This window comes from Brachyhypopomus gauderio, chromosome 21 (assembly GCF_052324685.1).
Source record: "Brachyhypopomus gauderio isolate BG-103 chromosome 21, BGAUD_0.2, whole genome shotgun sequence".
Taxonomy (NCBI): Eukaryota; Metazoa; Chordata; class Actinopteri; order Gymnotiformes; family Hypopomidae; genus Brachyhypopomus; species Brachyhypopomus gauderio.
The window spans coordinates 8,244,099-8,260,998 of NC_135231.1; the positions used below are offsets into that span (position 1 = coordinate 8,244,099).

Genomic DNA, 16,900 nt, shown 5'->3' on the forward strand with positions numbered 1-16,900 from the left:
TAAAAGGTTACAAACCCACAAAATAACTAAATCAAGAACATTAGTCAATGCTAAAATTGCTCAAAGTGAAGGAGCAGGTCACCGTACCTTCACCTGGCTCTGATGTGCCATGTTCTCTGTGCTCATCTGAAACCTCACAGCCGTCACTTCCTCCTTTGCCGCCTCCTTCTCATTCTCTGCTTTATCCAGAAGCTCCTTCAGCTCCAGCACCGTTTCCGGAAGCTTCTCCGTCTGCCGAAGTTCCTCCTGCAGACTGCGGTTCTCCTGCCGCAGTGCCGCGGCGCTGGCGTTCAGGTGGTCCAGCTGCCGTTTCCCCTGCTCCTCCAGCTCCTGGATGCGGGCGAGCTCAGCCGTCCAGCGTTCCCGAGCCTCCTCCCGCTCTGCGTTCAGCCGGCAGACGGTCATTCCCATCTCCGCCATTTCCGTGTTCGCCCGGTGGAGCCCCTCGCGCGACTCCGCACACTCCACCATCAGACACTCGTTTTGTGTCTTCAGCATGGCCGCCTCTTCCTGGGCTGTACCGAGCTGTGCCGCAGTCCTGGTCCGAGCGGTTCTCTCAGCATCCAGCTCGGACGAGATCTTCTGCACGCACTGTTTGGACTCCAGCAGCTCGCTGACGTGGGCCCGGTTCTGCTCCTCAACCTGCTTCTTCAGTTGCTCTATCAGGGTTCGCAGCTCAGCACAAGACACGTCTGTGACGTCCAGCCTGGCTTGGGTTTTGACCTTCTCCTCTACAGCGTGGTGCAGTTTGGCCTTCAAGTCTACCACCTCCTCCTGGAGCCTGGAAACCTCGTGTGTTCTGCATCCCAACTGCTCCTCTAGTAGATTGACTTTTGAGGCCGTCTCTTGGGTCTCCTTCACATGGGAGGCGGTCATCTCCAGCTGGGCTTTTTCTACAGTTTTCCTTTGGACCTCCAGACTCTCCATCATCTCCTTCTGCTTCTCAAACGCTCTCTCTGCCTGCACCTTCCCTGACTCCAGCTCTTTCACCCGGGCTTCAAGTCCCTCCACTCTCACCTGGAGATCCTCACATAGCTTCTCTCTGTCCTCCAGCTGGGAATCTCGGTCTTTCAGCTGCAAGGTGAGGTTTGCCTCGGTGCGTTTCGCCACCTCTAGACTCTTCTCCAGATCGGCCGTCTGTCCCATGATGCTGCGTAGCTCTTCCTGCCTAGCTGTGAGGTCACCCTTGATGACGGCCTGCTCCTCCCTGAGCTGCCCGTTCTCCTGCTCCAGTTTGTGGACTACAACCTCAGACTCACTGGCCTGCATGTTAGCCTTCTGGAGCTGTTCGTCCAGACTACGGTTCTCCTCACGCATCCGCAGTTCACGCTCATTCTCCGTCACTTCAGCGTCGCTGAGCTGGCCTCTCAGTTGCTTCTCGGATGCCCTCAGCCTGGCCAGCTCGCTCTCCAGAGCAGCCTTGCTTTCCGCCATCTCCTCCATGGTTTCCTTGTGCCTCTTGGCTGTTTGGAGGAGGTTGTTCTTCAGCTCTGTGAATTTGGTACATTGCTCCTTGTATTCGTCAATCTGTTTGGTGTGGAGTTTTATGGTGTTCTCTAGCTGTACCACGTTCCCACCGAGGTCCTGTCTTTCTCCTCTCAGCCTCTCAGCTTCTGCCTCCAGGTCCTGGATCTTCTTGGCGTCTGAGAGATGTTCACTCTCTTTAGTCCCGAGTTGGGCCTTCAGGCTTTGCAGCTGCCCTTCCAGACTTTCCTTTACCGAGCTGAACTTTTTCTGCAATTCATCTTTCTCCTCTGACGTCCTCTTCCTCTCCTCTGCAGTGCCCTTCGTCTTCGCCTCCAGCGAGTGCCGAAGGTCTTGCAGCTGTTCCTGAAGACCGCTGGCCTCCCTCTCTCTCACCACTAGGGCCCCCTGGAGTTTGTCTATGACGTTACGCTGCTCTTCAGTCTCTTTCCTCAGTCTTTCTCCCTCCTCCGTTAAGACGGCCTCTTTCGCCTCTCCGTTCTTCAGGGCACGCTCTTTCGTTCTGAGCTCCACAGTCAGCCGTTCGGCCTGCCTCCTCCTCTCCTCCCCATCCGCCACAGCTTCCATCCTCCCTTTCTCCGCCTCCTTCAGGCCATCCAGCAGCTCGTGGATCTTCACGGCCGAGTCCAAGTGGCTGGCCACCCTCTCCCCCTTCTCTTCCAGCACCCCGTCCAGTTTAGCCCTCAGCTCCTCGTTTTTCCTCTCTGCCGTGGCCAGTTTCTCCTGGAGTTCCTGGTGCAGAGCCTCCTTGATGCCCTCGCGCCCCCTCAACACATCCAGCTCTTGGGACAAGGTCCACTCCCTCTGCCCCAAGGCCTCCAGCTTGAGCTGGAGCTCCTGGTGGTTAGACTGAGCTGCCAGCGCGACGTCCAGCTGCCTCTGAAGCTCAGTCACCACACCTCGGAGCTCGATGGCCTCTCCCCCGAGCAGCTGGACGTGCTCCACCAGCTCTCGCTGCTTCAGTTCGGACTGGTCCAGCTCCAGACGCAGCTCGTCCACGGTGCTGATGGTGGAGTCGGACAGAGGCTCGGCAAGGTCTCCCAGGAGACCCTGCCCAAAATCTGGGCTGCAAGGAAACTCGGCGGGCTGCTGTGGTAGTGATGAAGGAGAAAGGACAACGGTGAAAGTGAAAAAGAAAGACTTGCGTTAGAACACTTGGCCATCATCATCACGCTCATCTCCTCTGTTACTATCACTGTATTTCTGTGTTCAGTAACCTTATCTGGAGTCTTACCAAGGATTCAAATGCAGCGATATTCAAATGCGTAAAATCATATCCGGTCTAAATCTGTGGTCTAAACCCCCTCAGTTTTGTGACCACAGTAGTAAGATTTTGAGCTCAAGTGAACAGCATGTCTAGACATGCATGTCTGGTTAAGCTGAACAAATCCAGGGATGTGCCCTCACAGGCTGCTCTTCAATAGAGCAAGGAGAGCGCCTGAGGTTGGAATCAGCCTTTGGCAACTACTGCCATCTGCTGGAGATGAAGCACGGTGCAGTGAGTATGACCAAAATGGGCGGGTACAGAAATTAATATATCAAAAGCTAAAAATATGCCTTTGTCCCTTTACTTGTGTTCCTTTATCTTTTTTTGTCTTTTAATTTCTAAGTGTGAACCAAGAGTCATAATAAGAAAAGAGAACCAGTCTTAACCTGTGAGTATGTGCTGGCCAGGCTGTTGACACTGGAGCTGCGACTGGGTGGCCTCCACATGCTACTGGGAGAACTGGTCATACCCAGAGTCCTCCTGGAGTATGAATCACATAGCAGGAGTGACAACATGGCAGACACAGACAGACACACACACACACACACACACATTTTTGTGAGGGTGGTGCTCATAGAAACATGACAAAATAATCCAATGTAAAATAAAGTAAAACCCTGACCCACTCCCATTGGCTACCTTGCAAACGTGGGCCAGGCTGAATCAAGGTCGTGACCCCGGGAAGCCAGGTCGAACTGTACTTCGTTGAGCTCATAGAGGTAATTAATGATGTCCATGTTCAGCTGAGATTTCAGGAAGGGACTCCGAGGACAATACCAGTCACTAAAGATAAAGCCCACAAACATCACATTCAGTTAGACACTCTGAGGGTCAAAGCTTTTTTCATACCACTGTTTTGCATAGTGCATTAGTGTGAATCCATATTTAAGCAATAATATTCAATCTGATCTGGCACAACTAGATTACTAGATTACCATTTTACCAGTGTTCATCCAGGTAACTATGGACCTTAAAAAGTGGCTCATGTGGTCTCCCAAGACAAAAAAAAAAGTAAATCGAATTATGAAATAAAAATACACATTAATTACGTGCAATGCCAAGACCAATTTGGCTCTTACAGAAGAGGCACTAGAACCACATTCATACACACACGCTTGGCTATGTTCTCACACATCTACACAATCAACTATTATTCTGCAAACCCAAAAAAAAGGGGGCAGGTGTCACTCAGACTTTATGAACCTTTATGAAAAGAGAATGACATTTAAAGAAGTACAACTGTATTATAGGAAGTGAAACTGTCGTTTCCAGTCAACGAAAGTGTCAGGAAGGGAGGAATGAATATACTGCAACATGGAACAGTGGAATGAAGAAGCGCTATTCCCTTTACCCAGAATTCTCTGGCTTCTCTGAACACAGGTGGTGACAGGAAATGACCCCACTGGTGTCCCTCCGCTCCATTTCCTGTTCAACAAGTCTTAATGTTTGTGGGATTTCTCCGTTAAGCAGTCTTGATCTTTGTCTGTGGTTCCACGGGCCCGTGTTGGGTTGGGGGATTCCCATTTTACCCCGTGGTAAAATGATGATGATGTGATGAAGAGCAGTAAGACCCCGGACTGCCACGTTGTCATTAATGCCTTCACCTATGAACCATCCGCCCTCTAACTCCTGGCCTTCAGCCCCAACCAGCTGGGCGTGTCAGTCCTTACGCATCCAAACAAAGATCCTTTTTGGAATTTACTACGAATAGTTGTGAATAGCTGTGAATACGAATGTGGTGTGAGAATCTGGAGACACTGAGACGCTTTTCATGGGAACTTCACCCCAAAATAAAATCTCAGAGAGGGACAACAGCGCCAAATACGACTACGCTAACTTCTGAGAGGAGCTTTTACACGGCAGACTGCGGCTACCTGGTGACCTTCTGGTTTATGAGGCACTGCTGAAGTGTGTCGGCGAGCCGCTGGTGCACCAGAGAGTAGCGTATGAACGCCCGGCCTTTCCCCAGGGACGTCTTCAGCTGTGTGGGCAAGAGAAAGAGAGAGCGCCCCTTAGAACATCCAGCCCGGACATCACAGAATGGACATGAACTATTATTCTCATGCTGTTGAATGAATGAATGAATGAATGAATGTTTCAATTTATATAGCGCCTTATCAAGATACCCAAGGCGCTTTACAATTGTAAACACAGCTACGTCACAGACAACCAGACAACACACAGCATACTCTCTACCAGGATCCACAGCCCCCTGGGGGACTGAATGGGGTGCAGGAAGGGGAGAGAGAGGACAGACCCTAGTGGCAGAGCACCATCCACCACTGGGCATACAAGCACACACACTCAGACAACAACTTGTTTTTATTGAACAGAGAGAGACACAGACACACACTCAGGGAGAATTTTGTCTGGGATTGCCAATTTACCATGTTTTTGGACTGTTGACTAAAAGTGAAGAAAGCACCTGTGTGTAAGAAAAGCCCAGAAGCAGAAATATAAGTACTATTGGGTCAAGGAGCTTTTAAGTTAAACGCTGGTTGTCATGGGAAGTTCAGGAAGTGGGACTAGGCAACAGTTTGGGGAAAAAAGTTAAATTAAACTGAAAGACATAATGATTAAAATGATTATAACTTATATAATATATAAGTTAATAAACTGATTTAACTACATCATTATGTCACTGAAGTAACTGTTAATAATCAGGTTAAAGACTTCATAAACAATAAACATCACAAACAAAACAAAATTAAGGAGCAATGGGAAGACATTATTATGCATAATATTGAATGTATTTGTATAATGAATTCTAAATAAATTAAATAAATAAATTACGACGTGTATCAACTTTTATATCTAACGTCATAAAACACTATAGATGGCCTAATACCCTCTGTTGAGATTTCACAAAAATAAGGCAGAGATCACATCTGTTCTCACACAATCCCACAATCACCGCACTACAGTTCTCCAGCAGTCACTGAAACTTTTCCTTTGTCCCGCACCAGGAGGTGTGTTCACCCTCACAATGACAGCGGGCACTGGCACACAATTATTTCTTTGTATTGTGGGAGACCTGTTTCCTAATGCAGCTTTTCACACGAGAACTTGATATTTAAAAACAACAAAAAAACAACTTCTCACTTTGTGTGAGAGCACAAAGGAAAGAAACGTGCTTTGTACAAACAATTATTTCACCTGGTATTTGGTCCCAGAAACGGAACTCACAAATACGGAACAGCAATAAAGGTCTTTACATGCCTCCATTTTTTAAAAACTATGTGTTTGAAGTTGCAATGCTTTTCTAAAGGGGCCAAACCACCAGCAATCATAATGAAGGTATTTGTGGACAAGATCTAATGAAGAAGACACACATGCAAATGTTTCTGTACTCTAGGACTGGGAGCTAGGATGACTGGGTGAATATGTCCTACCTCAGGGATAGACTTGACGAAACGAATACCATCATTGGTTCCTTTCATTTTGGCCAGGCAGTCATGAAAATAGTCCCAGTAATCTTTCCTCGTGCCCAGAAACGAAGTCTTTTCTCTCTGGTCAAACTGTGAGAATCAGTGAGGTTATGATGTGGTACCAACATGTAGCCTACAGAAGCATTATGAATTCATAGCTGCACGTGGACTACAAAAGCTACATTATGAATACATTATGAATTCAGAGCAGTGAACTAGTTCAGGGAGCTGAGGGTTTTTGTCAATGTGCCAAACGTGGTGGAAAAAAAAACCTGTCAATTTACAAACACTAGCATTTCAACTAAGATGTGCTCTGGTGTGTGAACAAAAAAAGAAAAATAAACAAGCAAACTATCAAAAATCTAATTTCAAACTGTGACCAACCTGCAACTTTATAATGAAAATGATACATTATTGGCTGGCTTGACTGGTAATGATTATCCATTGCCACAGAGGATATGACAATGCTGTATTCATAATTACACTGTGTGTGTGCAGTACGTGTGAACCCGCACCTGTAGCAGGTACTCTAGTTTATAGGAGAACTTGTGCAGGTTCGGACTGTCGTCTGTGACGGGCTCCCCACTCTCCTTGTACTCTTTGGTGAGTTCTACCACAGCATCTGTTGGGCCCAGTGAATATCACAGTTTTAAAGAGGAAATACTGTATAATAAAGAACAATACATATCATACATATCTTACAATACATAGTCTTTCTCTTTCCACCCTCTGACGCAGTGACCTTCTTTTTGCACTATACACATTCAAGCACACGCGCACACACGCGCACACACACACACCCATGTGTACAAAGGCATGCATGCCACACAGACATTTAAATTGGAATTATACGTAACATAAATGGCTCATAACTGAATCCAAATATTTGTTTAGAGCCATTATGCAACTCAAAACACCTTAATGATACAAATAACAGCATATATTAGACATACAGGCTCCAAATACTGAACAATACTTTGGTAGATCTTTTTCCCCAAGTCCAACTATTTCTAGGCTTGTTACACGTATTCTGTGCTTATGCCAGAAATATTTACTGTACACACCTACTTCAACTAGTCTGACATAATATAGAGTGTTTTCTACAGTATTAATTGCATGCTGATATGCAGAAGAACCGTCCTGTAAAAGCAGGACAAACATTATATTCATATGTGCTAATCACTCTGTTCCCTTCCTCATTGTTGTGCAGTAAACAAAATGGTTCATATAATTTTTTGAAACCTGCACTTGGGCTTTAATTGTAGTCCTAATTACTAGTTCATCCACTGATGCATTTTCAACGATGGTGTGTGAATGGTCTGCACATGACATGCAGGTGAGCCACTCTATGGTTGGAGCTAGTGTAACTGCTAATACTCCAGTATGTCATGCCTACATCCACACACACACACACACACACACACACGCACACACACACACACACACACACACACACACACACACACACACACACATCCACACACACACGCACACACACACACACACACACACACACACACACACACACACACACACACACACACACACACAACTGTACCATGCAGATCTCTGATAATCCTTTGGAGCTGCCCCTCTCCAGGCATTGCAGCAGTCGCCATGATCTGATGTGCTCCTCAGCAACCAGGTCAAGAGGTCATCTGTGGTCAAGATCACAATCACATTCAGCATAGGCAATACCTACAGTACACTGTACACAACCCCCCCACAACAAAAGCCTGCCATTCAGTCAGGCTCCATGGGCAGTGAAAAACTGATCTTACTTATAAAAATATAAAAAATAATATACTGCTGATCAAAATACAGTTTGAAAAAACAACCCCTATGGTGTGGCCTTAGAATTCCCTTTTGCATTATGCCAAACACACGACAGCAAGAGAAAGAGAACTGGCAACAACAAACTATTACAAACACAGCAGGGGTGCAAACACTGAAGCACCTCGGATTCCTCCGGAAAATTGAGGTCAGTGACTGTGATGCTTCATGTGCACCACATCCATGTTGGAGTTCCATTCTCCTATCATCCAAATGCACCACCGAGATATGTGTAAGCTCTCACCACCTAGATGCCCACAACATCTATGATGACTGGTGATGGAGGGCCTGGACCTTCTGTCCTCCAACCCCAACATCAAGTCTTTCACCAGCGTCCTGCACAAATCCACCTGTCCAACTGAGGCACACCCCACAATAGTGGGCACTTCCGATAATGTCTTCAGATACCATGAACCATGAAGTTCTATGTGAAGTCCGAGGTATATAAGTAGAACTGGGAGTTTCTCGCAGCGTTCCTGTACTGCACACAGCTATGTATGACACCCAGCCATGAAGCCTCACTCAGCGGACCAGGCTGAACGGTATTGAAAATACAAAAAGTCCACATGTAGACACATCTAAGAAGACCTGTCTGGAATGTGATATAGAAACATCTAAGAGGACCTGTCTGAAATGTGATATAGACACATCTAAGAAGACCTGTCTGGAATGTGATATAGACACATCTAAGAGGACCTGTCTGGAATGTGATATAGACACATCTAAGAGGACCTGTCTGAAATGTGATATAGACACATCTAAGAAGACCTGTCTGGAATGTGATATAGACACATCTAAGAGGACCTGTCTGGAATGTGATATAGACACATCTAAGAGGATCTGTCTGGAATGTGATATAGACACATCTAAGAGGATCTGTCTGGAATGTGATATAGACACATCTAAGAAGACCTGTCTGGAATGTGATATAGAAACATCTAAGAGGACCTGTCTGAAATGTGATATAGACACACATCAATTTCCATTATGATGGATGTTTTGCTAATTTGCATAATATGTGAATCCTACTTTTGTGAACTAATTCTAGGGTTTTAATCAATCACCACATTTTTTTCTTCAATATATTCACAAGAACCTAAGTAACTAATTACTAATTAGCAAAACAATATATATTTGCAAATAGCACAGCTGTCATATCAATCAGTAGTCCAAAGATAGAGTTTATTGTACTTACTTAAACAGCTGTAACTTCTGAACACCAGAAGTTTGATTGTTTGTTTTAAAGACACCTGATCCTAACTGTTTTTGAGGTAGATCATCAAAGCAAAGTTTGTCAATAAGCTGCATAATAATAATGTAATAAAGTAATAAAATAATTAACCATTAGAGTTTCTTAACTAAATGCAGATCTAAACAGGAAGGTTTTGAGACTCTTCTTGAAGCTGTACAGGGATGAAATGTCTCTGACCTCCTCAGGAAGATCTTTGAGCTTTGGGCCATAGTGGCTAAAAGCTCCCTCACCAATATTTAATCAGCTTTTAGGTATCAACAGTAGAGGAGCAAGGCCATGAGGACATTTAAAAACCATCACCAGAACCTTAAAAACAATTCTGAAACTAACAGGTAACCAGTGCAGTGAGCGGAGTGCAGGTGTTACTAATAGTGGTCAATACATATATGAATACTAATTAATATGATTACAGAAAGACCAAATGTAAATTTAGCCTCGACACGGGTCAGGACCCTTGCAGCAGTGTTCTGAACTCGCTGTAGGTGAGAAATAGAGCTCTTTGGAAGAGCAGATAGAACAGCGTTACAATAATCTAGCCTTGATGTGATAAATGCATGGACATGTTTTTCACTGTCAGCAGGTGAGAGCATATCTCAGACCTTAGCAATGTTTCAAAGATAAAAATAAGCTGTCCTGCATGTAGTCAGACCCTCCAGAAAGTCGCGATGTTGCGATTTGCCACTTCAACGCAACTTCAAGCAAACCCCGCGAATTCAGGGCGGTGTTGCAACTTCAGCCAATCACCGCAACTTTCCCGCAAATTTGACCAATCACTGATGTCGTATTGATGTGACGTCGACAAACTCCCGCCTTACTTCCGTATATACGTTCAAGAGGAGCAGACTGAAAGCAGCATGAGCGACGAAAATAACGGCAAAAAGATCGGGAAAAGCAGTATCCCGGTACACTACATGAAAGCGGGGGTAAACTGTCCAGATCCGACCCGCGAATTGATTATCTATGGCCCCCTGGATGATATTTAACTACTATTAGAACCGGCCCGCAGGCCACAGCCGCCCGATGGTGTTTTGCACGCACAAACACTACATTCCCCACAATGCAACGGTAGCCTGCGAAGTCACTGCAACGCACGCAAGCGGCGAGGGTCTGAGATAAAGTTTATAAGTTTAAACTTTAAACTGAGATAAAGTTTATTTATCTCTGATCCATATCTATGAGTTACTAGTTCGCTCTGGCGCCAACCACTGGCGATCGCTCTCGATATAATACTTAATTTGTGTCCATTTTACAGGCCGCCCGGTAACAACTTACGTTCGCTAACCCCGCCCACGTCAACAATTAACGTTCGCCACCCTCTCCAGGTTCAAATCTCACTCCAAGCGATCTTGAAAAGTTGGCAACCCTGAATAAATAGGTAAATAGATAATTAAAATGGACTACTAAATAGAGGAAACCATACAACATTTACTCCCTATTGTAATGTACTCACAAAAAAGCAAAAACACACAGGCAACTTCCATCGCAATTTTTTTGAAAAACACCCGCAACATCAAACATTTTAGCCCGCAACAATCACAAAAAAGGCCCGCGAAATCCTGGTGGGACTGTGTAGTTATCTTGTGTGATTTAAAGCTGAACTCATTATCAAAAGTGACACCTAAGTTCTTAACACATTGTTTGGGCTTCAGATTCATTTGATTTAAATGAGTCTGAACTTCATTCCATTGTGAATCACTACCAAGAACAAGAACCTCTGTCTTATCTTTGTTTAATTCAGAAAACTGTCAGACATCCATGTCTGTATATCACCTATGCAGTGAGCTAATTGATTTTAGAGCTTTAGGTTCTAAAGAAATGTAAAGTTGTCATCTGCAAATTGATGATACCATGTTTGCTAATGATATGTAGTAATGGAAGCATATATAGGTTGAACAGTAAAGGCCCAAGAATTTATCAGTTTTAAGAATACTAGGGAAGTCTCCCAGTTGCAGAAACTGATTAACAATCTTTAGAGCATCGTTAGATAATGAGCTCAGAACCTGCTTAAAAAAGCATGTTGTTAAAGGGTCAAGTTCACATGGAGAGGATTTTAGTGATGAAATCATATCAAATAGTGTTACACTGCCAACTTCTTGGTAATAAGACAGAGTTACAATAATTACAGTTAGTCTGATTACTGATATTAGGGTTGATAGTCTATTAGTGCTTGTAGCTATGTTCTGCCTTATACTTGCCTTATACATGTCCCTAAAAATTATTGCAAATTCATCACATTTTTCAACTGAAACAGATTCAGGGAAGACACAGGCGGTGGGGTTTACTAGCCGGTCTATACTTCTGAACAGGGAAGACACAGGAGGTGGGGTTTTCTAGCCGGTCTATACTTCTGAACAGGGAAGACACAGGAGGTGGGGTTTTCTAGCCGGTCTATACATTCTGAACAGGGAAGACACAGGAGGTGGGGTTTTCTAGCCGGTCTATACATTCTGAACAGGGAAGACACAGGAGGTGGGGTTTACTAGCCGGTCTACACTTCTGAACAGGGAAGACACAGGAGGTGGGGTTTACTAGCCGGTCTATACTTCTGAACAGGGAAGACACAGGCGGTGGGGTTTACTAGCTGGTCTACACTTCTGAACAGTGAAGACACAGGCGGTGGGGTTTACTAGCTGGTCTACACTTCTGAACAGTGAAGACACAGGAGGTGGGGTTTACTAGCTGGTCTACACTTCTGAACAGTGAAGACACAGGAGGTGGGGTTTACTAGCTGGTCTATATACTTCTGAACAGGGAAGACACAGGAGGTGGGGTTTACTAGCCGGTCTATACTTCTGAACAGGGAAGACACAGGAGGTGGGGTTTACTAGCCGGTCTATACTTCTGAACAGGGAAGACACAGGAGGTGGGGTTTACTAGTAGGTCTATACTTCTGAACAGTGAAGACACAGGAGGTGGGGTTTACTAGCTGGTCTATATACTTCTGAACAGGGAAGACACAGGAGGTGGGGTTTACTAGTAGGTCTATACTTCTGAACAGGGCAGCTGAGGTATTATTGGATTAATTAATCAAGGATGTGAAGTAGTTTTTCTGTGCTGATATCACTTCACTGTTGTAATTTTGCAATGTTGTTTTATAAATATCAAAATGTACTTCCAATTTTGACCTTCACCAACGTCTCTGAGTCTGCCTGCAATCTTGCTTAAGTTTTACAACAGATGGAGTGTTTCTCCAGGGCATCTTAACCAGAAATATTTTTGTTACCTTTGGTGCCACAACATCAAAACGTGTGACCATGCCTATGAGTTGGACCTGATACATTTTGTATGAGGTCAAGGGTTAATCATCCTCATGAATTCAGAAGTGATTGGATTTGTGGATATATCCATGTGACTATTAAAATCCCCAGCAATTAAAACATAATCAATACATACCAATTAAAATCCTAGAAAGCATTTCAGCAACATTTTCAGGAAAGTCTATATGTAGTCTGGGAGGATGATAAATAATAGAATCAATAGAACTGGATAATTACTGTTCAGTTGTACTGCCAGGTATTCAAAGTCAAAGTCAAATTTATTTATATAGCGCTTTTCACAACACACGTCATCACAAAGCAGCTTTATCATCATATGGGTCCAGATCCCTAATGAGCAAGCCAAAGGTGACAGTGGCGAGGAAACGTAGGATGTTCCCCTAATGAGATCTGCTTACAGCAGACTGTTTTATGGTAAAAACATGCAACACCACCACCTCTCTTATTTACTCTAGAGACATTAAAATAGTTAAAATTGGGAGGAGAAGCTTCATTTAGCACTATTGCTCCATTGCTATCAAGCCAAGTCTCTGTTAGGAAAAGAAAGTCAAGACAATAATCTTCAATTAATTTGGCTATTATAAAAGACTTGTTTGTGAGTGAGCGGACATTTAGTAAGGAGACTCTGAAGACCTAATGTGATTGATCAACATAGCTTACATTACTCATGCATTTCACTGGGATCAAATTTTGTTTTTTACAGTGTCTGGTTCTACTATGTTTTCTTCTGATTACGTTTTTATTTTGATTCTGAGAGCCATGCCACCAGCTATTTAAAAGAACTGGAATATAGCACTGACTAGGAGCATGGGTTCCAGTGTGTCAGACCAGAGAATTCACTGAATGTGCAGGAGAAGTAGGTTCCTACAAGACTGCAGGGGTTGGGAGTGGGATGTCACTTAAGCTCATATGTAAGTCAAGGAAGGTGAGTGAATACTTTTGGCAATGTAATGTATGTAACTGGATTCAAATCAAGCAACCAAAAGACTGTCAACTTCGTAAGTGCAAATTTTACAGAAACCAGTTTCTGTTTTTGCTGCTTTTTTTGTTGTTGTTGCAAGACACTTTTCAAACAAGCCTGACACATTTCAAACCAGCCCTAGGATATTCACCGAACTGGATCAAAACAGGCCTGACAATATTTCATGGCTGCTTTACCCAAGCCAGATGATGTGAGCAAAAGATTTCAAAGCTTAACAGACTAAAACATCAAAAGACCCATCATTTGGAACATAGCCTACTTATATCACTGGCCTCAGTGGTGATTTTGCTAAAAACAAATTATATTTCTAAACTATATTTGGAGTTTTGCAACATAATTACAGCATGAATTTAGCAAAATTGTTCTTCCTCTGTTTCCTGCACTTCTAAATCTGTTGGGTCAAACTTTTTATGTTTAAGAATTTGGAAGCAATTTGCATAATATAAAAAGGCTACTACGTACAAGTAGTCCTAGGATATTTGCCCAATTTTGCCCCAATTCTCATGTAACCTGACAGTAACTTATGCAGTAACCGGACAATTTTGGTAAATTTTTAACCAAAAGAGCTACTGTTTAAAAGACAAGAAACAAGCCAAAAAAGTAGTGAAGATCACATCACTGTTCTACATTTGATGAGGTCAACAAACAGAATCTTGTCTGAACTTGACAATAAGGGAGGGCCCAAAGTGACGTAGCATAAACACAGAATAAAAACCCTCAGCAAAGCTGTCCAGCTGAGTCGGCTGGGAGAGATCATAACTTTTAATCTCCAAATGCAGCATGGTTGAAAAGTGCATTTTCAGGGGTCTGTGACACAGATTGCAGGGATATTTAGGGACAAAAATATGGGTACGTACAGCCATTTTAAAATTGCATCAAGTGGTGACTGCTCATTCTTTCTTGAGTATAAATGCTGTCGTTAAATGTAAAAATGCAGTGGATTAAGAGTGGATTATCATGGTTTTTTTTCCCTTTAGAAGTATACACTAATTTTTAAATGTTTTTTCCGAATGTTACATGAAAGATATCTGGGATAATGCTGAATTAAAATGTTCTCTTTCCAATCATCTCTGCTCTCCAGACAGCACTGAGCAGCAGCTAACTGATGAAGAGTATTCAAGTGAAATACCATCTGATCAACTATGTAACAAGGATACAGTGATCCAAGTTGGATCCATTGCCATGCCTTTATTCTTCACCATTGTGGTCCTCCTCAGTCTCTTTGGTAACATACTAGTGCTTGTGATCCTTGGACTCTATGAGAGCCTCAGATCATTGACCAATATCTTCATACTGAACCTGGCTCTGTCAGACCTAATGTTCACTTTTGGACTTCCATTCTGGGCCTGTTACAACATCTGGGGCTGGACGCTTGGAGACGCAGCGTGTAAAGCTGTGAACTTTGTTTTCTCTGCTGGATTCTACAGCAGCATCGTGTTCCTCATGCTGATGACCGTCCAGCGCTACATGGCTGTGGTCCACCCTCTCTCGGACTGGGAGAGAGGACAGTGGTTCACACTCACTCCCGTCATAGCTTGGCTGGTCAGTGCTTTGGCAGCATTGCCAAACTCACTGCAAAAAGTCATCTTGACTGAACCAGAAACTCAAATTCTTTACTGTGATCTTAACAGTACTACAACAAAGATCGCAGTTGCATATCAACAGAACATTTCTTTCGTAGGTGCATTTTTACTTTTGAGCTTCTGCTACATAGGAATTCTGCAGACTATCTTCAAATCACGAGCAAACAAGAGACACAGGACAGTAAGGTTAATTTTTTGTATTGTTGTGATATTCTTTGTTGGTTGGGCTCCTTATAATGTTGTGATATTTCTGAAATCTTTAACTTTACAGGAGCTTGGCCTTTTCACAGAATGTGATGCTTCTAATAATCTGGATTATGCACTGTATGTCTGCCAAGTGCTGGCTTATTCCCACTGTTGCCTTAATCCAGTGCTTTATGCTTTTATTGGTGTAAAATTCCGAAATCATTTGAAGGTGATTCTACAGAAGATTTTTCAAAGGCAAAATTACATGGATAATGATCGACCAAGAATCACCATAGTTCAGTCTCAGGGGTCCATGTACTGAATTGCGACCAGTAGTTTTGTAATATTGCCAGAACGGTATCAGATTCCACAGAAATAAATGTATTGTAAATGAGTGGATTTGATCTTTATATGTATTTCTTACTTTTTGTGCAGTATCCAGATAGCTTTATGTAGTAAAGTTGGACAGCAACAATAATATCTTGTCTGTTGTAGTACTGTTTTGATGATACTGTTTTGCTTAATTAATGTTCTTAACTCTTATTTTGGAAGCCTGACAACACACAGGACATAAACTTTAGGAAACCTTCTTGTAAAAACAGGGATAAATCAGTCATTTGCAAGTATGTAACTAGGGAAAATTCTATCACCAACTATATATTCAGTGTGTCCAAAATTTCATGGTGTTTGTTGTATTCACCAAAACAATTCAAATTTTTCAGCCTACTGTATCTGGTTAAGTTTTATTAACATTTATGTAGGTCTTTCAATACTCTCAATGAATGGTCAAACATGGCAAATTCACTGACTACAGTATTTCATGACGACAGACAGACCCAGACTAAATGGATGCACCATGCTGTGTACACTCTATCTGTGCTCAATAACAAAGCTGTAATATATCTGATTAGACTAAGAGTGATTAAGTTTGATTAAGAGTGATACTGCCTGTGTGATGTTGGAATCTGCTCTGAAGACCTTTTTACTGATACAAGATTAAGGAGCTCATAAGTGTTAACAATATGTCAGGATAATGCCTGTGATTATATTCAAGTTGTCAAAAGCAACACGATACTGACTGGCTTAAAAAATAAAGTGTAATCTAACCTAGCATTCACATAAACACGTGGTCAGTCCTTTTATTTATGTGTAGTATATCCATGTCTGACTCAAACCGAGACTTCCCTCTCACAGATCAACAGGCTTAACAAGCCAGCTTACATTTCTCCAGAATACCAATGTCAGACATCTGTAGCCTAACCTAAATGAAGACTACATTTACACTCCATTAGATTTACAGTAAATGTAACTAATAGAAAACTAGAGCACCACAGAAACACGATTTAACAACCATAACCTGGACCACAGGTGTTAATGCACATGACTGACTATAATCATGACTATAAAAACATATAATAAACCCTGCAAGCTTTTGACGCTTTTCGTAGAAAATCGGGGGATTTTACAATATTTTTGTCAAATATGTTACTTTCATCTTTGTTATTTTGGCTTATAACTGAGCAAATAAGTATTTGTCCTGCCTATAAGTTTATTAACATTAGACTACACAGCTATACTAACCTACCTAACAAAGTCCTGTTTGACAACA

At 42.9% G+C, this 16,900-nt stretch overlaps 2 protein-coding genes across 3 annotated transcripts in view; one reads left to right on the forward strand and one right to left on the reverse strand.

The window, feature by feature from the left end:
• Positions 1–16,900, reverse strand: part of fyco1a (FYVE and coiled-coil domain autophagy adaptor 1a) — a 31,638-nt gene that overhangs the window by 14,348 nt on the left and 390 nt on the right. For both annotated transcript variants that reach the window (XM_076984517.1, XM_076984516.1), the window contains exons 2-8: positions 7,739–7,838; positions 6,696–6,802; positions 6,145–6,270; positions 4,627–4,733; positions 3,392–3,535; positions 3,139–3,232; positions 88–2,574 (exon numbers count right to left, since the gene is read on the reverse strand). In XM_076984517.1, the coding sequence (XP_076840632.1) occupies positions 88–2,574; positions 3,139–3,232; positions 3,392–3,535; positions 4,627–4,733; positions 6,145–6,270; positions 6,696–6,802; positions 7,739–7,799 (3,126 nt within the window). In that variant the 5' untranslated portion in view covers positions 7,800–7,838. The remainder of the gene's footprint in view (positions 1–87; positions 2,575–3,138; positions 3,233–3,391; positions 3,536–4,626; positions 4,734–6,144; positions 6,271–6,695; positions 6,803–7,738; positions 7,839–16,900) is intronic.
• Positions 14,266–16,463, forward strand: xcr1a.1 (chemokine (C motif) receptor 1a, duplicate 1). Its single transcript, XM_076984533.1, has 2 exons — positions 14,266–14,371; positions 14,604–16,463. Exons 1-2 carry the CDS (start codon positions 14,368–14,370, stop codon positions 15,611–15,613), a joined length of 1,014 nt encoding a protein of 337 aa, XP_076840648.1. The 5' UTR covers positions 14,266–14,367; the 3' UTR covers positions 15,614–16,463.